Source organism: Pelobates fuscus, chromosome 2 (genome assembly GCF_036172605.1).
Source record: "Pelobates fuscus isolate aPelFus1 chromosome 2, aPelFus1.pri, whole genome shotgun sequence".
Classification (NCBI taxonomy): Eukaryota; Metazoa; Chordata; class Amphibia; order Anura; family Pelobatidae; genus Pelobates; species Pelobates fuscus.
The window spans coordinates 182,339,621-182,365,920 of record NC_086318.1 but is presented as its reverse complement, the minus strand read 5'-3'; the positions used below and the strand labels follow the sequence as shown (position 1 = coordinate 182,365,920).

At 43.7% G+C, this 26,300-nt stretch overlaps 1 protein-coding gene across 1 annotated transcript in view; it reads right to left on the bottom strand.

The window, feature by feature from the left end:
• Nucleotides 1-26,300, bottom strand: part of LOC134586246 (CD109 antigen-like) — a 322,921-nt gene that overhangs the window by 73,305 nt on the left and 223,316 nt on the right. The window contains exon 11 of the mRNA XM_063441739.1: nucleotides 595-918. Coding sequence (XP_063297809.1) covers nucleotides 595-918 — 324 coding nt within the window. The remainder of the gene's footprint in view (nucleotides 1-594; nucleotides 919-26,300) is intronic.

Here is a 26,300-nt window from a genome sequence, read left to right as displayed (position 1 = left end):
GAACGGAAAATTTCATGTTCGCGACTTTACTACTTCTGTCAAAAATGTATCTTTGTGCTGGTTCAGTTTGAACAAATTTCAACCATGCAATCATTTTAGAAAAAAGTATTTAGATAAACCAAATGGGGTGCCAAAAGAGTACTGTAACATAGGTGATAGGTGCATTTTCCTGCCATTTGGTTTACAGATAAAGTGGGAAGTAACAAACAGAGATGAAAATAAGATAAGCAATAAAAAGAAAAATCTAATAAGATAATATATTTATTAAATACCTTAGTATATTAAAATGCATATGTATATATTTATACATATATTACTGCTCCTACTTTTTTTCCTCTATTAGTCACCTCTTGCTTGATATGTGAATAAAATCTACTTTTCCTTTCCTATCAATTGTCCCTATTTGGCACCACAGTTGAACCTCTGAATCATGAATCAAACAAACTGAATCATCTATTGTCTATTTCATATATTTCATATTTATACCATATAGTGTTTTGGAGTTATGGAATTCAGACAATCTTCTAAAAATCTGACTAATCACAGTTCATTTTAAACTGCATGCACAAGTGCTGAGAAAATATATGTACCCACCTCAATATGTATTTGCCAAAAACGTTGCATTACTGGAAACTCAAAACTAACAATCCCAGATTCTGGGATGGTGAATTGTTTTTTCTCAACAATGTCATTATAGGAGACTGGTGTAGTGGAGGTGACATACGATTCTGTATCCACTGTTGTATGGGAAGTGAAATTGTCTTCTATTTCCTGTTGTGCGAATGAGGTGAGATTGTCTCCTGTTCTTAATCCTGACCTTAACCACCACCAATGGTGATATTGATAAATTGTAACGGTTATATTTTGATCTCTTTCTTCTTTTAGTAAAGGTCTTCCATCATGTCTTAGCACCTGTATCTGTTAAAAAAAAGGAAGGGTTTTTATTATCAATGTTTCCTGCAATATTCTTTATACTGTATTTAGAATGCCATTGTAGTTTTTCTTGTAAAGTTTATCACACTGTTCTTCATAGCATATAGAATACATATATTTCCATCCATATCACCATAATAAACACACTAAAAAAGCATAATTTATTTTTTTATCAATTAAGAGTTTTTGTATTCATCAGATAACCTCTTTCACCTATTCTTAATTTTTCTGTATAGATCTCTATTTCAAAAACATAAAGGTTTGTATCAAGGATTTGGTGACAGGAGATAGCAGAAGAGGTTCTCCTGCTCTTTGTTACAGAATCTACAGGTCATTTCAAACCTCTGCTTCAAAACTACTACAGCCACCAAAAATACTTACTGAATCATATTTACCTGATAATATTGATGTTGCAAATAAAAATAATACTGGAAATAAATCCAGCGGTAAACATTGTGACAGACCCCTTTTGGAGTGACAGATACCATCTCGGAGAATTGCCGTTGTATTTGGATTATTGTGGATTTCGGGTACTTGTGGATCCGTACGGTACACACCGCCACGTGGAGAGAACAATGGGTCGCGGCCATTTTGACCGCATGAACTAATGACCGAACACTCACAAACTTTCCACACGACGAATTTCAACCTTACCGATAACGTACGCCCATGCTGGTCGACAGATCCAAAGTACCGAAATAGAGACACCGGATCCAAGAGAGAGTTGTTTGTTTATGTTATGTGGTTCCTGAGTAAATGGTGCAAACATGTATCTAGCGAACGGCCCAACCGATCTAGGGGATTTTCACGTATATTGTTCCCTTAGATCTCCGTTCCCTAATACACGTAGCACATTGTATTTTCGTTATATATTGTGTGTGTTATTAAACCTGTAATAATTGTAAAATATTCTGCCTGGTACAGTGGGAGTGACTCCCACTGTAAATGTATTATCTCCTCCGGATACGGGGAGGAGTTGTTGTACGGCATAAAAGCCCGAGTTGCAGAATAAACATTATTCCTACTTTGACCCTCAACACAGAGTCTCGTCTCGTGCTTGGAGGGGATGGCTATTACTTGGATTCGTAATTACTGGGAACCTGTTATGCTTTAGCTGACTTCATCTTGGGGGGGAAAGGACACCTTCTCAGCGGCGTAAACCCCTACTACACCGGGGTGCCGCTACAATTGGTGGCAGCGGCGGGATCGTTCTTTCACCCCAGAGGGACAGCTACCGAGAGCAAACAGGATGGAGGCCTACTACGGAAGGTTGAAACGATCTACCCTAAAAGACTTGTTGGAGAGCCGTGGTCGTTCGGCTAGCAACAAAAAGAAAAGAGACATTTTGGCAGAATTGGTCGCATTGGACTTAGCTGAACAGAATGGCGAACTGGGTGTCGAACCAAACCCAGAACCGGAGATCGCACTGGTCCGAACCCCGGAAGACGAACAATTCGACCACGAGGTGAGGGTAAGGCTGGCTCACTACGGACCAAACCCCTCACCTAGGATCGTGACTCAAGTAATTGCGGCGGTCGATGCCAACCGGCGCCAGACTTCCACCAGCGCCAGTCCAATTGCTGGGACTTTTCAAACTCCCGAGGAAAAGAGGAAAGTACACTTTGCCGCTTTTAAAAATTTTGTGAAAACAGAGGGGGAGATTGACCAATACTTAGCGGACTTTGAGCGTCAATGTGCCTTGCATAAAGTACCCTCCGAGGAGTGGGTTAAAATTTTGTCTGGCAAATTATCCGGACGAGCCAGTGATGCTTTCCGGGCGATCCCGGACCATGAGGTGGGAAATTATCGATTGGTCAAGGAAGCTCTATTATCCCGATATGCGGTAACCCCCGAAGCATATCGGAGACGCTTCCGGGAATCCCGAAAGCAAACCGGTGACTCCTACACCGAATGGGCCTGCCGATTACAACGCACGGCTGGCCACTGGATGGATGGGTGCCAAGCTACCACCGCGGAGGAGGTATTACAATTGTTTTTGTTGGAGCATTTTTTTGAAAAGGTGGACAAGGAGCTCAGAGAGTGGATTCGGGATAGGAGACCCCTTACCCTACCCGAAGCCGCCCGGTTGGCCGACGAGTACGCAGACGCCCGCAAACCCGACCCCTCGGTCCAAAAGACAGCTCCCCGAGTAGAAAGCCGCCCCGTCGGCCCTACTCCAACCACCCCCGCTACTCAACCTAGCTACAACACTTCCTCCCGCTTCGCCCAGTCCAGTGTCCCGGACCGCCGGCGGTGCCATAGGTGCCAACAGGTGGGCCACCTGAGAGACAAATGCCCACTAGATCCAGCTCGACAAGCTTCTTGGAGGAAGCCCGCTGAAGGGAACACCCGGCCCTTTACCTCAGGGGCCCATTGCATTGAAGCCCAGCCCCTGGGGGAAGAGCAATGGGAAATTTTGCACGAGGCCAACCCCCTATATGCGGCTGCCGTAGACAACCGTCAACATCACCGACAAACAGTCCGAGTAAATGGACAAGTTGTCAGTGGATTACGAGACACTGGGGCCACCCTAACATTGATCCAACACGACCTGGTCCCAGAAAAAGAACATACTGGACAAACGGTGGCCGTTAGAGTGGCCGGGGGTGCGGTGCATCGCCTCCCCACGGCCCGAGTGCATTTGGATTGGGGGGTGGGAGCTGGCCAAGTGAATGTGGGGCTGATGAAAGGGCTACCAGCGGAAGTACTCTTGGGAAATGATTTAGCCCCACTGTTGTCCGCTTTTGCCCCTCAAGGCCCTGCTGGAGCCTGCCCTGTCACCACCCGGGCTCAGGCTCGTGCCATTGGAATCGGCCCGCCGGTCGTGGAGACCCAGGTAAGATCTAACCCTCCGACTGTGACCTTAGGACAGACCCCCTTAGACTGGGATACCCCTGAGACTTTTGGGAGGGAGACGCGGGAAGACGTCACTCTACGAAAGTATAGGGATAAGGCTGACAAAAAGGAACTAGGGACGGATGGGGAAAGCTACGAGTGGGTGGGGGATAGACTGTATAGGATCCCCCAGGAGCCCGCAACAGGTAAAAACCCCGTCCCACAGAAGCAACTAGTGCTACCGAAAAAATACCGACAAGAGATCATGAGGATCGCTCACGATATACCCTTAGCTGGCCATTTAGGAGTACGTCGCACGGGCCATAGGATTACCCAGAATTTCTTCTGGCCAGGGTTTAACCGGGACGTGCGACAATACTGCAGAACCTGTGACACTTGCCAACGGGTGGGTAAGAGGGGGGATCGCCCAAAGGCCAAATTAATGTCGATGCCGATCATTGGGGAACCTTTCTATAGGGTCGCCGTCGACATTGTAGGCCCCCTAGCGTGACCTAGCCCATCCGGTAAGAAGTACATTCTTACTGTGGTGGACTATGGGACCCGGTACCCCGAGGCAGTACCCCTGTCAAATATTTAAGCTGAGACAGTAGCCGATGCATTGGTTAAGATATTCACTCGGGTGGGGTTCCCTAAAGAAATCCTATCCGACCAGGGAACCCAGTTCACTGCCGTACTCACACAGCAGTTATGGAAAGTGTGCCACATTAAACCCCTGCTCAGTTCCCCGTACCACCCCCAAACTAACGGTCTCTGTGAGCGCTTTAATGGGACTCTCAAACAAATGTTGTGGACCTTTACGGACGGTTGCAGAGACTGGGAGAGATTCTTACCCCACCTGTTATTTGCGTATAGGGAGGTCCCCCAAGAATCTACGGGTTTTTCTCCCTTTGAGTTATTGTATGGGAGGAGGGTGCGAGGACCCCTCGATCTCATTCGGGACCACTGGGAAGGGGAGACCGAACAGGCAGGGACGCCTATTGTGCCATATGTCCTGGAACTCCGGGACCGCATGGAGCAACTCTCCCTATTGGTAAGGGAGAATCTCCAGGCGGCCCAGGGGCGACAGAAACGATGGTACGATAGGGGTGCCCGGCAACGACTATTCCAAATAGGGCAGAAGGTATTGGTGCTAAAACCGGTGAAGGACAACAAACTGCAAGCTGCGTGGCAGGGTCCTTACAAGGTTTTAGCCCAACTCTGTGATACCACCTACCTTATTGCCAGCTGTGCAGATGAAAGGATCCAACGATCCTTTCATGTGAACATGTTGAAGGAGTACCAAGAACAGCAGGAAGATATTCACGCTGTTTGTGCCCCAGCTACTGATGACCCCGAAAATTTACCCCTACCTGACCTGCTAGAAAGGGAGACTCACCCCGACCCAGTTAGCCTAGTGAAGCTGGGAGAGCGACTGAACCCTACTGAGCTGGAGCAAGCTAGACAGCTCCTATGGGAGAAACAGAGTACCTTCTCCCAGGAGCCAGGATACACCACCCTGGCCATACACAAGGTAGAAACCCCAGGGCAGGCCCCCCTCCGACAACCCCCTTACCGTATTCCGGAAGCCGTCCGGGACGGGATGCTAAAGGAAATACGGGAAATGACCCAGCTGGGGGTCATTGAGCCATCAGACAGTCCCTGGGCCTCTCCCGTAGTCCTAGTCCCCAAGAAAGACGGAACCACTCGGTTCTGCGTCGACTACAGACGACTGAATGAAAAGACTACCACTGACGCTTACCCCATGCCCCGGGTAGATGAATTATTAGATCGCATAGCCAGGGGTAACTATCTCTCTACCATAGACCTCTGCAAGGGTTATTGGCAGATTCCCCTGGCCGTGGATGCCGTCCCCAAGTCGGCATTTGTCACCCCGTATACCAATTTAAGGTCATGCCCTTCGGGATGAAAAATGCCCCGGCTACGTTCCAACGAATGGTGGATCGGCTCCTCGATGGATTCCAGGAGTTTGCATGTGCATACCTGGATGACATTGCGATCTACAGTGAGTCTTGGGAAGAACATTTAGTCCACATAGGAGTAGTACTAGATAAGATTCGGGCCGCGGGCCTGACACTAAAACCCGAGAAGTGCCATTAAGGAATGGCCGAGGTCCAATACCTGGGTCACCGAGTAGGGTGTGGAAACCAGAGGCCGGAGCCTGCCAAGGTTGAAGCAGTGGCTAACTGGCCCACACCTAATACCAAGACCCAAGTATTGGCCTTCTTAGGGACCGCCGGGTATTATAGGCGTTTTGTCCCTGATTATAGTACGGTAGCCAAGCCCTTGACTGACTTGACCAAGAAGAATTTACCTAGACAGGTCCTGTGGTCTCCCGCTTGTGAAGCCGCATTCCAATCTCTCAAACATGCTCTTGTTAATGCTCCTGTCTTGGCTGCCCCAGTACCTAACAAACGTTTCCTTGTACATACAGACGCTTCCATGTATGGACTGGGGGCTGTGCTGAGCCAAATCGGGGAAGATGGGAAGGAGCATCCGGTCGCATACCTCAGCCGAAAGTTGTTACCGAGGGAAGTGAGTTATGCGGCCGTAGAGAAAGAGTGCCTGGCCCTGGGCATTGAAAAAACTAACTCCTTATCTGTATGGACAAGAATTTTCCTTGGTAACCGACCACAATCCATTGGTATGGCTTAACGGGTCGCAGGAGACAATGGCCGATTGCTAAGATGGAGCTTGGCCCTGCAAACGTACAATTTCACCATCAGCTATCGACCCGGTAAGCTAAATGGCAACGCCGATGGGCTGTCTCGACAACTTGACAATTCTCCGGACAAGTGAATTCCGGTCATCCCTAAGTTAATCCGAAAGGATCAAGCCAGGTCTGCCGGAGTGTACCACTAGGAGGGAGCCGTGTGACAGACCCCTTTTGGAGTGACAGATACCATCTCGGAGAATTGCCGTTGTATTTGGATTATTGTGGATTTCGGGTACTTGTGGATCCATACGGTACACACTGCCACGTGGAGAGAACAATGGGTCGCGGCCATTTTGACCGCATGAACTAATGACCGAACACTCACGAACTTTCCACACGACGAATTTCAACCTTACCGATAACGTACGCCCATGCTGGTCGACAGATCCAAAGTACCGAAATAGAGACACCGGATCCAAGAGAGAGTTTTTGTTTATGTTATATGGTTCCTGAGTAAATGGTGCAAACGTGTATCTAGCGAACGGCCCAACCGATCTAGGGGATTTTCACGTATATTGTTCCCTTAGATCTCCGTTCCCTAATACACGTAGCACATTGTATTTTCGTTATATATTGTGTGTGTTATTAAACCTGTAATAATTGTAAAATATTCTGCCTGGTACAGTGGGAGTGACTCCCACTGTAAATGTATTATCTCCTCCGGATACGGGGAGGAGTTGTTGTACGGCATAAAAGCCCGAGTTGCAGAATAAACATTATTCCTACTTTGACCCTCAACACAGAGTCTCGTCTCGTGCTTGGAGGGGATGGCTATTACTTGGATTCGTAATTACTGGGAACCTGTTATGCTTTAGCTGACTTCATCTTGGGGGGGAAAGTACACCTTCTCAGCGGCGTAAACCCCTACTACACCGGGGTGCCGCTACAAACATTATCTTTAAATTTTAAAAATAAAGAAAACCATTTCCCTAATCAATATTCCACCACACGACCCTACTTACTATCAGAAAAAATTATTAATCCTCCGCAGTCTATTTGTTAACCATCAAATTCTACTAAATCATCCTCCGATTCATGACCAACTGAGCAAAGAATTTGGGAGCTTCTCCAGTCCCTCAGGATTGAAATGACTTATGGATTTAAATGGCTGCTGTGAGAGATACCACTACGTCACTTTCAATTCTTACAGATAAAATTGAACATGAAATGACAAATTACGCAAATGTGCAATTCATCTTAATTGAACAAATGCAGCATATGGAAAACAAACTGAAAAGCATGAATGAGAAATTGGCAGACACCGAGGACAGTAGTCGCAGAAATAATATAAGAATTTGTAGAATTCCTAATACAATACAGCCAAATGAGTTCGAAGATTACCTAAAAGGAATTATACAATCAGTAAAACCAAATCTTTCTGACTCAGAGTTAACTATTGACAGAATCCACAGACTCCCAAAACTGGATACAATTCCAAAATATGTCCCTAATGACGTGATGGCTAGGGTCCACTTCTACCTTTTAACCCCTTAAGGACCAAACTTCTGGAATAAAAGGGAATCATGACATGTCAGACACGTCATGTGTCCTTAAGGGGTTAAAGGAAGGATTTTTAACAGCTTTAAGAAATAATAAATAACCTGCAAAATTCCAACACATTAAAGTATTTCAGGATTTCTCATCCCACACCATAAGAAAAAAGAAAAGAATACCAACAATTTACTTCAGAACTTCGTAAACGTAACATCCATTATTGTTGGGGATTTTCGGTTAAAATTATTTTTCGCAACAATGGCCAAAATTACATCACCTCACTAGAAGACGGAATATACATTTTAGACACTCTAATTACACAAAATCCAGAATCCCTAATAACTCAAGTGCCATCAACCCCGCAACCAGCAAGAAAAATAAGAAGAAAAGAATCAACGATGAAATATAAAATAATTGTAGATTATACTAGCTTTAGTGTAACTATAATCTTAATTTTATTAATGACAGGAGGTGAATATTTGCTTAAGTCTCTCTTTACTAGAACTCCACAGCAGCACATTAACATAGAGAGATAAACACCAAAGACAAAAACATAAGGTATCTATATAAGGCTCCTCCTAAGCCACCATTTCCTCTTTCACGCTGCGACAAAGTAACGTACACAACAATAACAATAACTAAATAAAGAAACATTTTCAATATAACAATGAATGCCATCTGGAAAAAACTTCGGATAATGGATGAACTTGATATTCATCCTGCCAAAACAGCCGATTCTATGAACTGAAGTCGAACCATTAAACTGAAACGAAATAAACAGAGTCGAAAACACTGATTAGTGAACGAAATGTACTGATAAAACATAAATCCCACGATCCAGTACTGATAGAATAAAGACATGAAATCCATCACTAATGACCGTCAATACAATATAACATGCACTTCCCAAAACATCACCCCAGATTACCAAACCTAGCCCAGATAATCAGACAAATCAACAGAAATACAAACAATGCAATCCATGCAAAACAAGGGAGGGGAGAAACCAAACTGGGTGGGAAATATTCGCCTCCTGTCATTAATAAAATTAAGATTATAGTTACACTAAAGCTAGTATAATCTACAATTTTATAGCATGACAGGAGGCTTCATATTTGCTGTTTTAACGCTCCGACAGCAAAGCAAAAGAAACATAGTCCGACGGTCCAAAACAAAACTGGCGCAAAAAACTCCTCACGGGACCGGACCGCCATATACAAAAAAATGTCCCGAGGAGAAACGCCCATCAAGGAAAAACTCGGAAGCAGTAGCGCCGCTAACCGAATGCACTCCAAGAGTCGCATTCACCCCTGCCAGTGTCAATAACCATCTCATCCGTCGAGATTGGACAGGGGCGAAGGATCGGACATCAGAAACACGTCTGAACGAAACCAGACACAACAAGAGGGCAAACACAGTAGAAAGCTGGCGAAGGGAAAAATCAAGGAACTCCGGCCGGATCTCGAAGAAAAACGCTAAAACCATACTTACCTCCCAGAGGGAAGAGTATCTAGGCGCCGGAGGACGTGCCAGCCTCATCCCACGTAGAAATCTGCAGACCAGCGGGTCCTGACCGATGGGAAAAAACCTCCAAACGGAACACGCGCCGCCTAAATAAATGACTAAGACAAGAACCAGACGGCACAACCGTCCCAAATCATCGAGGAGGGACAAGACACTCAGCAAGTTGGTCACGGGCCGGAAAAAAGGGTTCAGTATCCTGTCCTAAGCACCAACAAAACTATGAAATCCATGCTGAGAGGTAAACCTCTCCTCGTCCCGGGAGCTCAGGGATCCCAGAGAGGGTCCCTGGCCGATAGTGACGACGCCTCGACCTACCAGGCACTCCCAAAAGAGTCCAAGAGGAGTATTCGAGAGGACGGTAAGAGAAGAGGATCCCGACAGGAAAAATCCAGAAACTCCGTGAACCCGACCGATCTCGCCATAGCGGAGTTAGCAACACTAAGGACACACGTCGACCACAAACTAGAAGTAACACCCGGGGGATAGAGGCGAACGGAGGGAACACCTATGCTACCTGAGAAAAAACAACCGTATCTGTCGAAGCGCGACCACCACCGCGCACGCTGGATCTGGGAACCAACCAAAGCACGTCCGAATCCGATGGTCGTCTCGTAGGCGAATAGACCCGCCATGAACAAACCCGAGCGATGCACGAGAACGATGAAGATGGGTCGAAAGAGTTCCCAGTCGTTGGCATCCTTCCAAAGTCTGGAGAACGAATCCGCCGTCAGGTTTGACTCCCACGGTAAATACTCTGCCTGTAATGCGGTGTTGCATTGGAAGCATAAGCCGGAAATCTCCTACGTCACCTCCAGTGTGCGAGACCGAGCGCCTCCCAAGCGGTCAGTATATTGTACTGCTGAGACCTCGTCCCTCCGAAGGAGGGCGCAACAGTCCAACAGGTGACTCGCCAGGCTCCAAACTGCCAACGAACCCGCAATCAATCCAGGCAATTGACATGGAACTCCGATTCCTTGTCCGACTACGGGCCACCCGCGGACCCGGACGTGCACGTGGCACCCCAACCCCAAGGCTTGCAGTCGATTCCAGAATGAAATCCGGGGTCGGTCCGAATATTGCCTTGCCGTTCCATGCGGCCATGTGCAGAAGCCATCAGCTCAGTCCAGCCTTCACGTCCGGGAACAGGGAAACCATCCGGTCTGAGGAGGGTCACATGCGTAGAACAGGGGTCTTCAGCCATTGCATGGTCCCGTGGTGTAGCGGGCCCGGGTATATCACCTGTATCGAGGCTGAGAGAAGGGCCACCATACGAGCAAACCTATGACGGGGAATCCGGACTTGCCGTAATAACCTTCTCATCACCTCCTGGATGGATGCCATCAGTGTCAAAGGCAGACGGAGAACGCAATCCGTCGCATAGACCACGACACCCAAGAACTCCACCGTTTGGGAAGGTTCCAAAGCCGATTTCCTCAGATGAACTATGAATGCCAGGATCTCCAACAAGGATGTCGCTGAATGCGTGTAAGATCTGAGCCTGGAGGGATCTTCGCAGAGGATCGGCAAATCATCCAGAAATAACAGGAAACGGACGCCCTCTGGCCAGCATCGGGCGACCACAGGCGTCAGTAGGTCGGTGAAGCACTAAGGGGCCGAGCTGAGGCCGAACAGGAGGCATGTGAATTGGTGAGGGACGCCCTTCCAGGCGAAGAGAAGCAACCGCGACCCCTCTTGTCCACCCGGACGGAGAGGTAAGCATCCCACGGGTCATGAACAAGACTCCCGGCCGGGGAAGGTCCCGAAGGAGATGAATGCCCTCCAACTTGAAGTGGGTGCAGACAACGAAGGTGTTCATAGGGTCACTTGGCAGATATGGATTGACACCTGCCCTCAAAGCCCCTGACACACACTGACACAGAGCAGAATAGAGACTGTTCCCCGTCCCCAGAGACCATGATACACACTGACACAGAGCAGAATAGAGACTGTTCCCCCTACATAGGGTCACTAGGCAGGTATGGATTGACACCTGTCCTCAAAGCCCCTGATACACACTGACAAAGAGCAGAATAGAGACTGTTCCCCCTACATAGGGTCACTTGGCAGATATGGATTGACACCTGTCCTCAAAGCCCCTGATACACAATGACACAGAGCAGAATAGAGACTGTTCCCCCTACATAGGGTCACTTGGCAGATATGGATTGACACCTGTCCTCAAAGCCCCTGATATACACTGGCACAGAGCAGAATAGAGACTGTTCCCCGTCCTCAGAGACCATGATACACACTGACACAGAGCAGAATAGAGACCAGGGGTCTAGTAGCGTGGACACCCAGCACAGGTCGTTCTCCTTCAGCCTTTTTATAAGAGGGTCCCTCAACAGGCACGACAGCATGAAAGACCACATTTGCACAAGGTTGGATGCCGAGCTACTCATTTCCCGTTCCTCCTCCTCACACAGAGCAGAATAGGGACTGTTCCCCCTACATAGGGTCACTTGGCAGGTATGGATTGACACCTGTCCTCAAAGCCCCTGATACACACTGACACAGAGCAGAATAGGGACTGTTCCCCCTACATAGGGTCACTTAGCAGATATGGATTGACACCTGTCCTCAAAGCCCCTGATACACACTGACAAAGAGCAGAATAGGGACTGTTCCCCCTACATAGGGTCACTTGGCAGATATGGATTGACAAATGTCCTCAGAGCCCATGATACACACTGACACAGAGCAGAATAGAGATTGTTCCCCCTACATAGGGTCACTTGGCAGATATGGATTGACACCTGTCCTCAAAGCCCCTGATACACACTGACACAGAGCAGAATAGGGACTGTTCCCCCTACATCGGGTCACTTGGCAGATATGGATTGACACCTATCCTAAGGATCCCTGATACACACTGACACAGAGCAGAATAGAGACTGTTCCCCCTACATAGGGTCACTTGTCAGATATGGATTGACACCTGTCCTCAAAGCCCCTGATACACACTGACACACAGCAGAATAGGGATGTGGAATAGCACCTGGGGAGCTGGGGGGGTGCCGTTGATGTGGAGCAAGACGCAGCAGTAGAAGAGGACTCAGCCGAGGAGGTTATGGAAGAGGATGTAGTAGGAGGAGTAGAGGAGGTGGCAGCAGGCCTGCCTGCAAGTCGTGGCGGTGTCACCAACTCCTCTGCAGAGCCACGCATTCCATGCTTGGCAGCCGTCAGCAGGTTTACCCAATGCGCAGTGTAGGTGATATACCTGCCCTGACCATGCTTTGCAGACCAGGTATCAGTGGTCAGATGGACCCTTGCCCCAACACTGTGTGCCAGACATGCCATTACTTTCTTTTGCACAATTGAGTACAGGTTGGGGATTGCCTTTTTTGAAAAGAAATTTCGGCCGGGTACCTTCCACTGCGGTGTCCCAATAGCTACAAATTTTTTGAACACCTCAGACTCCACCAGCTTGTATGGTAAAAGCTGGCAGGCTAGGGGGGCGTGTCCTAACTACTGAAGCGAGAAGTCGCCTTGCGTACGCCAGGCATACCGTACACAACATGCAGGAGGCAGAGGGAATCCTGGGGCAACTGGGTCTCCCCCCGGACTCGCTACTCACATCGAAGCCTCCAACAAACTCCACGCTCCCTCCATATTGGGGCAATGCCGAGGCTCCAACATTTGTCCCTGGAAACCTAGCCAGGACATCATGCACAACTTGAATGGATAACGGGACTAACAGGTCAACCCTGCTTACGGAGACTCTCAGGTCATTGATCGTGTCAAGAGGAGGGGAACAACTTCAAAAATAGATTCCTGTCAAATTCTTAAAAAAAACGTGCAAACATGAATCCTGGATGTACAGAAAGTACAGTGCTTAATCGTATTGGTGTACTAATTTCCAGTATATCTAAAAATGTTTTACATATTTTCTGATTTTAATTGCTATGTGTACCTTTCGTATGCCCATGTGAAACGTTTTACCATTTAGGGCCCGAGTGGGGTCATTTAAACAGATCATACCTCGAGTGCAGAGTGCGTTTAATCTGACTCGTTAATGTTAGTTATTCACTAAGCTTAGTGAAAACATAGTTGGCTTAAAGATGTTTTCGATTCATGTTCTTGTGCCCCACAGTTCAAATTAACATTCAAATGACAATTCATGACAGATCACACAAGTGAATAGCCCTTCCAATGTCGTCTCAGAATTTTTTTGTTATCTAAGAAGAAATAAAAATGCATATCAACGAAAAATGCTGGCGGGCTAATAGTTCGGACAAGCCAACTGTCAGACGCTGGGCAAGGGGGTGACTTTGTGACATTGGCTTCTTACGCTCAAACATGTCCTTGACAGACACCTGACTGTGGGCAGATGAGCGGAAACTGCTCAAGGCGAGAGACGGAGTGGCGGATGGTTGAAAGGGGGCAAGGAGGACAGCAGTGGTTGACGTGGCTGAAGATGCTGGACCATGAGGAGGATGGCGGCTTTGAGTTTGTGTGCTGCTTGTACTCATGTGTTGATCCCATAGGCATTTGTGATGTGCGATCATGTGCCTACGCAAAGCAGTTGTACCTAGGTGGGTGTTGGACTTCCCACGACTCAGTTTCGCAATGCCTGTAGGCTCATGCGTCCTTTTGAGGAGGTGAAAAACCTAGTCAGTCGCACCGAAGGCACCATCAGCGACATCATACCATTTGTTTTCTTACTGGAGCGTGCCCTGCGAAGAGTGCTGGATCGGGCCGTAGATGAGCGTGAAGAGGAAGAGTTGTGGTCACCATCACCACCAGAAACAGCCTTATCAGCATCGCTTGCTGGACCTGCGGCAACGCTGGAAGAGGATTGTGAGGAAGAGGAGTCAGAGTAGGAATGGGGCTTTGAGGAGGAGGAGGAAGACCAACCACAACAGGCATCCCAGGGTGCTTGTTGTCACCTATCTGGTACCCGTGGTGTTGTACATGGCTGGGGAGAAGAACATACCTTTAGAGAGATCACTGAGGACGAGGAACAGGGCATAAGTAGCTCGGCATCCAACCTTGTGCAAATTGGGTCTTTCATGCCGTCGTGCCTGTTGAGGGACCCTCGTATAAAAAGGCTGAAGGAGAACGACCTGTACTGGGTGTCCACGCTACTAGACCCCTGGTATAAGCAGAAAGTGCCTGAAATGTTACCGAATTACCGCAAGTCGGAAAGGATGCAGCAGTTCCAAAATCAATTAAAAAGTATGCTTTACACAGCGTATAAGGGTGATGTCACAGCACAACAGGAATCTAACAGGGGAAGAGGTGAAAGTAATCCTCCTCCTCCCACGACCACGCCGGCAAGGACAGGACGCTTTACAGATGTGTTGTTGATGGAGGACATGCAGAGCTTTTTAAGTCCTACGCATCGCCACAGCCCTTCGGGATCCACCCTCAGAGAACGACTCGACCGACAGGTAGCAGACTACCTAGCCTTAACTGCACATATCGACACTCTGAGGAGCGATGAACCCCTTCACTACTGGGTGTGCAGGCTTGACCTGTGGCCTGAGCTATCCCAATTTGCGATAGAACTTCTGGCCTGCCCCGTTTCAAGTGTCCTGTCAGAAAGGACCTTCAGTGCAGCAGGAGGTATTGTCACTGAGAAGAGAAGTCGCCTAGGTCAAAAAAGTCTAGATTACCTCACCTTTAACCCCTTCAGGACGGAGTCAATAGTGCACGTTCTGATCAAAACAAAACGTAAACAAAAACTGGAATTTGCGCTATATGTCTGTTCACCCGTAGTTCCCCTCTTTCAAATTATATGCACCCACACTTATTATATATCATTTTGTTCAGGAGAAACAGGGCTTTAATCTATCATTAACTATTCATATATGGAACATCATTTATTATGAATAAAAGTAAAAAAAATGTGAGAAAATAAGATTTTTTTTAAATTTGCATTTCCGTCTGACATTTTAACTGTGAATGTCATAATACTGTTAGGTTTTACTGCAAAAAAATGCACATATTTGTAATCAGCGATGTCTCAAGAGTACAACAGTACCCCCCATTAACAGGTTTTATGTTGTTTTGGAAAGTTACAGGGTCAAATAAAGAACATTACATTTTCAAATTGAAATTTGCCAGATTGGTAATGTTACCTTTGAGACGGTGTGGTAGCCCAGGAATGAGAATTACCCCCATAATGGCATACCATTTGAAAAAGTAGACAAGCCAAGGTATTGAAAGTGGGGTATGTTTAGTCTTTTTTAGTAGCCACTTAGTCACAAACACTGGCCAAAGTTAGCGTTCATATTTGTTTTTGTGTGAAAAAAGCAAAAAACAAATATTTGGCCAGTGTTTGTGACTAAGTGGCTACTAAGAAAGACTGGACATACCCCACTTGCAATACCTCGGGTTGTCTACTTTTGCAAATGGTATGCCATCATGGGGGTAATTCTCATTCCTGGGCTACCATACGCTCTCAAAGGCAACATAACCAATCTGGCAAATTTCAATGTGAAAAAAATTAAATGCAAGCCTTATATGTGACTCTCTAACTTTCCAAAACACCATAAAACCTGTATATGGGGGGTACTGTTATTCTCGGGAGACTTCACTAAACACAAATATTAGTGTTTTAAAACAGTAAAACAAATTACAACAATAATATAGTCCATAAAAGTGCCGTTCGTTTGTAAAAAATGCAAAAAACTTCACTTTTACTTAAAATATCATCGTTGTAATACAATTTACCAGTTTGAAACACGAATATTTGAGTTCAGCGAAGTCTCCCGAGTAAAACAGTACCCCCTATGTACAGGTTTTATGGTGTCTTGGAGAGTTACAGGGTCAAATATAGTGCTTGCAAATTAAATTCTCTGCACTTTCTCCCTGTGTTGTCGGGCATGTCAATCAAATTTTAATTAATCAAATCACATAATTACGTTAAAAGATTATTTAAATATACATGTAGAATTTTAATATATATGCATTTATAGGTATTTAAATTCTACGTGTATACTAATGTAATCTTTTATGTAATTATATGTATTTATCTATATATATATATTTGCGGTTATTTGTATTTTATATATATAGATATATATATAGAATGTCATTCTAAGTGTATTTTGTTACCGATATATATATATATTATTAACAAAATACAGTTAGAATGAAATTACATATGCATATATAATTTATATTAAATTTTGTTTCAATATTTTATTTATTTATTTTATTATTTTATTTATTTATTATTTTAATTATACGTATTTATATATAATATATATATGTACATCTATTATATATATAATATATATACATATTATATATATGTAACGTCATTCTAAGTGTATTTTAATATTAATATATATACTTATATTAATATTAAAATACACTTTGTATGACGTTACATATATATAATATGTATATATATTATATATATAATATATATACATATTATATATATATAAAAATATATTTAATTTATTTTTACACTTGTCTTTTATTTATTTTTTATACTTCCCACCAGCAGGGGGACTGTCTGATATTTCAAACAGTCCCCCTGCTGGCATATCCACAGCCAGCTATAGGGGGCCATGTGATCGCTCTTTGAGAGCGATCACATGGCCCCCGGGGGCCTGATTTGCCGTGGGAGGGCTGCCTGGGCTGTGAGGCAGTCCTCCCGAAGCGGATCGCGGCGGAGGTAAGTATAACTTACCTCCTGGGGCTGCAAGCCGTTACGGCGTGCTATGCCGTCATAACGGCGTTAAAGCCCACTGAACCCGTGACGGCATAGCACGCCGTAACGGCGTTAAGGGGTTAATAAGATGAATGAGGGATGGATCCCGAAGGGACTGACAGTGGGCGATACATTCGACTAAAAAAGGCCTGATGAGGGGGACTACTTAACACACCACTCCTATCTGGTGGCACATTAGATTGCATGCGCAGTGCCCCAAATTTGAAGTAGGAGGACCGACCAAGCATGTTTTTCCATCTCCCGCTTCCTAAAATCGATGCCTTATATACACGTCCCCTGATAGGGGACGTAACAGGGATTAAACTGATAAGAATAGTACTACTTAACACACCACACCTATCTGGTGGCACATTAGATTGCACACGCAGTGCCCCAAATTTGAAGTAGGAGGACCGACCAAGCATGTTTTTCCATCTCCCGCTTCCTAAAATCGATGCCTTATATACACGTCCCCTGATAGGGGACGTAACAGGGATTAAACTGATAGGAATAGTACTACTTAACACACCACTCCTATCTGGTGGCACATTGATTGCACGCACAGTGCCCCAAATTTGAAGTAGGAGGACCGACCAAGCATGTTTTTCCATCTCCCGCTTCCTAAAATCGATGCCTTATATACACGTCCCCTGATAGGGGACGTAACAGGGATTAAACTGATAGGAATAGTACTACTTAACACACCACTCCTATCTGGTGGCGCATTGATTGCACGCACAGTGCCCCAAATTTGAAGTAGGAGGACCGACCAAGCATGTTTTTCCATCTCCCGCTTCCTAAAATTCGATGCCTTATATACACGTCCCCTGATAGGGGACGTAACAGGGATTGAACTGATAAGCATAGTACTACTTAACACACCACTCCTATCTGGTGGCACATTAGATTGCACGCGCAGTGCCCCAAATTTGAAGTAGGAGGACCGACCAAGCATGTTTTTCCATCTCCCGCTTCCTAGAATCGATGCCTTATATACACGTCCCCTGATAGGAATAGTACTACTTAACACACCACTGCTATCTGGTGGCACATTAGATTGCACGCACAGTGCCCCAAATTTGAAGTAGGAGGACCGACCAAGCATGTTTTTCCATCTCCCGCTTCGTAAAATCGATGCCTTATATACACGTCCCCTGATAGGGGACGTAACAGGGATTAAACTGATAGGAATAGTACTACTTAACACACCACTCCTATCTGGTGGCACATTATATTGCACGCGCAGTGCCCCAAATTTGAAGTAGGAGGACCGACCAAGCATCTTTTTCCATCTCCCGCTTCCTAAAATCGATGCCTTATATACACGTCCCCTGATAGGGGACGTAACAGGGATGGAACTGATAAGCATAGTACTACTTTACACACCACTCCTATCTGGTGGCACATTAGATTGCACGCGCAGTGCCCCAAATTTGAAGTAGGAGGACCGACCAAGCATGTTTTTCCATCTCCCGCTTCCTAGAATCGATGCCTTATATACACGTCCCCTGATAGGGGACGTAACCGGGATTAAACTGATAGGATAGTACTACTTAGCACACCACTCCTATCTGGGGGCACATTAGATTGCACGCGCAGTGCCCCAAATTTGAAGTAGGAGGACCGACCAAGCATCTTTTTCCATCTCCCGCTTCCTAATATCGATGCCTTATATACACGTCCCCTGATAGGGGACGTAACAGGGATTAAACTGATAGGAATAGTACTACTTAACACACCTTATAATAATGCAGAGAGAGGCAACGCAGATAGAGGAGTCTGAAGAAGAGGAGTCAGAGGAGGAAGGTGGCTTTGAGGAGGTGGAAGACCAAACACAGCAGGCGTCCCAGGGTGCTTGTTGTCACCTTTCGGGGACCCTTGGTGTTGTTTGTGACTGGGTGGAGGAAGAGACCTTCAATGACATCAGTGAGGACAAGGAAAGGGACATGGCTAGCTTGGTATCCAACCTTGTGCAAATGGGGAGTTTGCGGTTGTGCAAATGGACTGTTTGCGGTGCGTTAAACGGGGAGTTTGGTCTGTCACTGTGAAGCGGGCGTAACCCTTACACTACCTGATCGATACAACATCATACCTGATGTTTTAAAGCAGGTTATTCCAAACAATTTAGCAATGTTAGGTGATTTATGCCCTTTATGGATTAACACCAGACTCTGCATCAACTATGTAATTTTCCATGGGAGTTTTGCCATGGATCCCCCTCCGGCATGCCACAGTCCAGGTGTTAGTCCCCTTGAAACAACTTTTCCATCACTATTGTGGCCAGAAAGAGTCCCTGTGGGTTTTAAAATTCGTCTGCCCATTGAAGTCGCTGAGCGGATCCCTACCACCAGGCAGCGGGCCTTGAGATCTGGAGTTGGTTAAGTGCCTAATATAAACTGGCTACCTGTGTCAAACAACTAGTTTACGTTTCACTGGGACACCTGTTTCTTTTACCTATACTGCTGTCATGTCTAATTGTTGTTTGCCGAGGACTCTTTACTGCAGCTGAGCATAGTTTTACTTAATTTCTTTCATTTTTCATTTTAAAACTTGTTCCCAGTGGTTTAATTCACAGTAATGTAACAAATAAATAAGTAGGGATGCAAAACCAGAGATACACTTCTAAGGTGCAGATATAAAAAATATATATACAACCTTTCAATAGCGAAGTAGGCGATATCTATATAAAAATAAATAAATCGCACATAGTGTATTACAGAATAAACATAGAGGACACGCAGGATGATAATGTGGAACTCACAAGATTGCAGTGATAATCAAGCCCATCATCCTCAGTCAGAAAAAAATCTTCAGAATATATGAAACACAATCTTCTATTTTTCCTTGTAAGGTAAAAGAGACCAAATAATAGTGCAGATGTTACAAGGAAAAATAGAAGATTTTGTATTTTGTATTTTAAATTCACCCATATCACAAATAGTAATTTTAAACGGCATAAATACAATACCTACTGGTAAAGCTCCGGTACCTGATGGTTTTACAGTGATATATTATAGGTCTTTCTCGGCTGTATTGACACCAAACGTAACTAGATTATTAAATAAATATTGGACTACAGGTGTAATGCCGGATGTGGCCTTATGTGCACAAATAATTAGTGATGTACCGAACTGTTCGCCAGCGAATAGTTCCCGGCGAACATAGCGTGTCCGCGTTCGCCGCCGCGGGCGAACACATGGGCGGTTCGATCCGCCCCCTATTCGTCATCATTGAGCAAACTTTGACCCTGTGCCTCACGGTCAGCAGACACATTCCAGCAAATTAGCAGCAGACCCTCCCTTCCACACCCTCCCAGCATACATTTTAGATTCATTCTGAAGCTGCATGCTTAGTGAGAGGAGGGAAAGTGTAGCTGCTGCTCATTAGATAGGGAAATTGATAGCTAGGCTAGGGTATTCAGTGTCCACTACAATCCTGAAGGACTCATCTGATCTCTGCTGTAAGAACAGCACCCCAAAAAGCCCTTTTTAGGGCTAGAACATCAGTCTGCTTTTTTTTCTTTTTTTTTTGTGTAATGTAATTGCAGTTGCCTGCCTGCCAGCTTCTGTGTCAGGCTCACAGTGCATACTGTGCCCATTTGCCCAGTGACACCACTCACTCACTGGTGTCACAATAGCTTAAGCTTGACATTTAAAAAGAAAATAAATAATAAATTGTATAGCAGTTAGTTGTCTGCCAGCTTCTGTGTCAGGCTCAGTGGATACTGTGCCCATTTGCCCAGTGCCACCACTCATATCTGGTTTCACAATAGCTTATGCTTGACATTTAAAAATCATTTTTTTTTTCACTGTAATAGATTGAATAGCAGTTAGTTGCCTGCCAGCTTCTGTGTCAGGCTCACGGTGGATACTGTGCCCATTTGCCCAGTCAGTGCCACCACTCATATCTGGTGTCTCTATAGCGTGCTTTTACAAAGAAAAAAAGTTTTCCAGTGTAAGCTAATAGCAGTCAGTGTCCTTAAAGCGGGTGTGTCAGGCCTTCAGCGTGTGCCCTGCACACCCCTGCCAGTGTACTTTGACAGTTGCCACTCATATCTGGTGTCTCTATAGCGTGCTTTTACAAAGAAAAAAAGTTTTCCAGTGTAAGCTAATAGCAGTCAGTGTCCTTAAAGCGGGTGTGTCAGGCCTTCCTTCAGCGTGTGCTCTGCAGACCCCTGCCAGTGTACTTTGACAGTTGCTACTCATATCTGGTGTCTCTATAGCGTGCTTTTACAAAGAAAAAAAGTTTTTCAGTGTAAGCTAATAGCAGTCAGTGTCCTTAAAGCGGGTGTGTCAGGCCTTTCTTCAGCGTGTGCCCTGCAGACCCCTGCCAGTGTACTTTGACAGTTGCCACTCATATCTGGTGTCTCTATAGCGTGCTTTTGCAAAGAAAAAAGTTTTCCAGTGTAAGCTAATAGCAGTCAGTGTCCTTAAAGCGGGTGTGTCAGGCCTTCAGCGTGTGCTCTGCAGACCCCTGCCAGTGTACTTTGACAGTTGCTACTCATATCTGGTGTCTCTATAGCGTGATTTTACAAAGAAAAAAAGTTTTCCAGTGTAAGCTAATAGCAGTCAGTGTCCTTAAAGCGGGTGTGTCAGGCCTTTCTTCAGCGTGTGCCCTGCAGGCCCCTGCCAGTGTACTTTGACAGTTGCCACTCATATCTGGTGTCTCTATAGCATGCTTTTACAAAGCAAAAAAGTTTTCCAGTGTAAGCTAATAGCAGTCAGTGTCCTTAAAGTGGGTGTGTCAGGCCTTCCTTCAGCGTGTGCCCTGCAGACCCCTGCCAGTGTACTTTGACAGTTGCCACTCATATCTGGTGTCTCTATAGCGTGCTTTTACAAAGAAAAAAGTTTTCCAGTGTAAGCTAATAGCAGTCAGTGTCCTTAAAGCGGGTGTGTCAGCCCTTCCTTCAGCGTGTGCCCTGCAGACCCCTGCCAGTGTACTTTGACAGTTGCCACTCATATCTGGTGTCTCTATAGCGTGCTTTTACAAAGAAAAAAAAAATTCCAGTGTAAGCTAATAGCAGTCAGTGTCCTTATTTGCTCTTATCTTTAGGTGCAGAGAAGGCATTTGATAGGATACATTGAGGCTTTTTGAGAGAAGGTATGTCATAAATGTAATATTCCAAAACCTTTCATCAGGGCTGTGTTTTTTCTATATTGTTCTCCTACAGCAATAGTCTCTGCAAATGGTTTCGTCTCTGAGTTTGAAACTTTCTAATGGGACCAGACAGGGGTGTCCATTGTCACCACTATTATTTGTGTTTTCAGTTGAGCCCTTGGCTGAAAGAATTAGAAACTGTGTAGAGATAGAGGGGATTGCAGTTGGAGACAAAATTCATAAAATTGGTCTATTTGCAGATGACATGCTATCACTACAAAACCCTATGTCCTCAATTACAATCCTTATGTCTGTCTTGCAAGAATTTGGTGAAATTTCCTATTACAAATTAAATACCAAATAAACTCAAGCACTCCCCTTTTTTATACCATGGTTTCAATTGGATATTTAAAAAAAACAAAAACAGTTTGACTTTGATTGGAGAGACTAGGATGCATGAAAACAACATAGGAAAAGTCTGCCCCGCACTTAGGGATGACATGGAGAGATGGTGTAATTTAGAAATGTCATGGTTAGGTAGGATCAATTCGGTTAAAATTAATATACTTCCAAAAATATTATATTATATTAGAGCTCTATTAGACCTCTATCATTTTTTAGAAAAGTTCACTCTACCCTTTTGACATTTATTTGGAATAGGAAACCGTCAAGAATCAAGTTATTCGTATTGCTAAAACCTAGGGTATGTGGGGGTATGGGTTTGCCAGATTTTGCTCAGTATTATCACGCTATCAATGCAGCTTCTGCGTTAAAATTTAATTTAGATACTGGACAGCCCCAATTGCTCGTGATGGAGACAACAAAATGTTTTCCACATTTTATTAAATAAATAGTATGGCTTCCTCCATCTCGACGACCACATTACATAAATATGTTCCCATCCACCAAAATTACAATAAAATCATGAAACATATTTTATAAAAAAATTAAACCCTTTGCAGTTTGGTCTAGGGCAACTCCATTGTCAGTTTTAATTTATGACCTCCCCGACTTAGATTTAGATTACTGGACATCACATTCCATCACGCACATTTATAATTTCTTTACATTGAACAAAATAAGCAAAGTTGACCAAATGAAAAACAAATTTGATTTGAACATTTCTGAAATAATATACAACAAAATAATAAATCTTATTATTGTTAATTGTGGCCTTTCAGGACAGGATCCGAACCAAAGTAAACTGGAATTATCAAAATTAGAAAAAATATACTATTCTGATCCTGCTTGGAAAGGAGCCATTTCTATATGCTACACTCATTTGGCCGGGGAACTAAATAAAAACATTGATTCAATGATAACATGAGAGGCAGAACTGGATAAAACATTTAACATCACAGAATGGATTAACTTTGTAAATGTATTGAGGGCTATTACACAGTGTGTGGCACATTTAGAGTCCCATTATACATTTTATACTGTTGGTACCTTACTCCTCCAGATTACACAAATTGAATTCATCACATACAAATATATGCTGGAGGGTGTGTAGGAAAGGGGATCTTTGTTTCACATGCTGTGGTCGTGCCCTAAAATTAGACCCTATTGGAATTCAATACATAAATTAATTAAAACTGTTCAATTGATAATTTTACACCAGAGCTTTGTCTCTTCAAGCAAATCCCCATAAATTTACCAAATTATAATACAATAATACTAGGCCATATTCTAATTTCTGCAACGACAATTATCACTAGACTCTGGAAAGCTATTAAATCACTACACATAAATGAGGACATACAATATATATTTGAAAATAGACGTTACAAACTAGCTTTCCGCTTACCAACACCAAAAATGTACATTTTGAAACAAGAGTGGCTTCTATGGGAAGAAAACAGAATCAATTATAATCTCATTTTGTAGTTTGTTCCTCACCGGATGATTGCTTATATGTTGTTACAATATATATATATATATATATATATATATATATATTGTAAGAATAAAATGTATATAAACTGATAAGTTATTACTCATATCCCACTGGATGATTGGATTTTATTATTATTTTCTGTATTAATATTATTATTATTATTATTGTATCTTATTGTGTAAATGTTTAAATTTTTCTTTGAAAAATATTTGAATAAGAATCTACAGGCCATGCACTGTTGTGGCTATGATAGCTCTTCTAACAAGTATATCCCTTTCTTAATAGACATACAACAATAATGTATATGGTATATCACTCACATTTGAGAGAGACATAAGACCAGCTCTGAGTTTAACAGCTCTGATCTTATAGTCCTCTCAAATGTGAGCGATATACCATATACATTATTGTTGTATGTCCTGCACCTAGTTCCATACGCTTGGCACCGTAACTGGTTATTTTCTGCTTTTATTTCATATATTCCCACCATTTGAAGTCTGGACGGTTACTAGTTTGGAACAGACTCCAGGAATTGTGAACTGATTGGACTTTATATTGGCACAACCTATATTTTGTGTATATTGTGTTCTATATATGTCTCACTAATGGGTTGATGATAACCCTTACTATTAGTGTTTGCTGCCTGCTATAATATCTATACTCAGTTGACAGTCTAGCGCTTTTCCTATCGGTGTATTTTTTGTACATTTAGAGCCTTAAGAATAGTAATCTGATTGAGAAAGACAAAAAAAATGGTTAAACACGTTTCTGAAAATTGAATAAGGACTTCACTTGGGTATTGGTATTTTACATTGCACCATGTTGTTTTATACTGTTATATACTTGAAAAAAAGTTTCTATATATTTTTTAAATGCAAAGTATCTGAGTCCCTGCACTACTAAAGAAGGCAGTGTGGTCCTTAACCACACAAAGCTACAATACTGAGCTAGGATTCAGCCTTTACATTGTGAGTATATATATCACCCATTGTTGGTCACTTACTTTTAAAGAAGAATTATACTATTTTGCCAATTTCTTTACCCTGAAATTTTCAGTAAATATAAAGTTACCATTAGAAGTGGTTCCACAGAAGAGGGGAAAGATCGCTAAAAAGGTCTTAAAGATTGTACACACCAGAGCTAGGTCCATTAGCTCTGGACTATGTGAGTGTTCCATTCTTTTTTTTTTTTTTTTTTAACAAATGTATTAAGGTTTTACACTATTGTCCATTACGGTTTTTAAGGTGTTTTTATTGGTTTATTAAAATAAGAAAAATTAAAGACAGTTAAGTGTCTCTAAATATTTTTCGAATTTTCACAAAATTAGCACTTAAAAAGGTATATAGTGCTTCACTGTTATCTATTTGTTGTTTCACGTTTTGTGTGTTTTTGGAGGATTATACATATAGTGTAGTAACAGCTGAAAAATCATAATTTAGAAATATAGATTGTTATACATATATACTTTTATGACACAGGTTTTAACACATATCACTTTGGTTATATCATACATTATTATTATTATTATGGTATTATTTAAATAGCGCCAACAAATTCCGCAGCGATTTACAGTGTGTGGATGAACAGACATGTAGGACACACAGGAACAGAAGGGTTGAGGGCCCTGCTCAATGATCTTACATGCTAGAGGAAGTGGGGTAAAGTTACACAAAAGGTAAGGATAGTATTAGACTAATGACAGTTGCTAGATAGGAATCAGTCAGGAGCTATTAACAGTTTAATTGATTTGTATCGTGCATCCGGGGTCCCAAGATGCCTGAAGGTAAGAACCACCGGTGCATTAAAGGAAAAATCCAATAGATCCGGATTGCGATTGAAAGTGAGGAAAACACCGGGATGTTATGTCCTCGTGTTAGTCAATCCAATAGATATCAGTATCACCGCCTACTGGTCCACCTATATAACTTGATCAAGGTCTCTGATCAAAAGAGCTATTATTATCCTACACCAGAAAGTATCAAATATAACAAATCCAGTTAATCTAATATACATATAGGTCAACGAGCTGTACCAAGTTAGTAAGAAATAAATGGTGTGAAGGAAAAACCTTAATTTAAGTCAAAAGGCTAAAGAGTTTTCAATTTGAATATCAAATG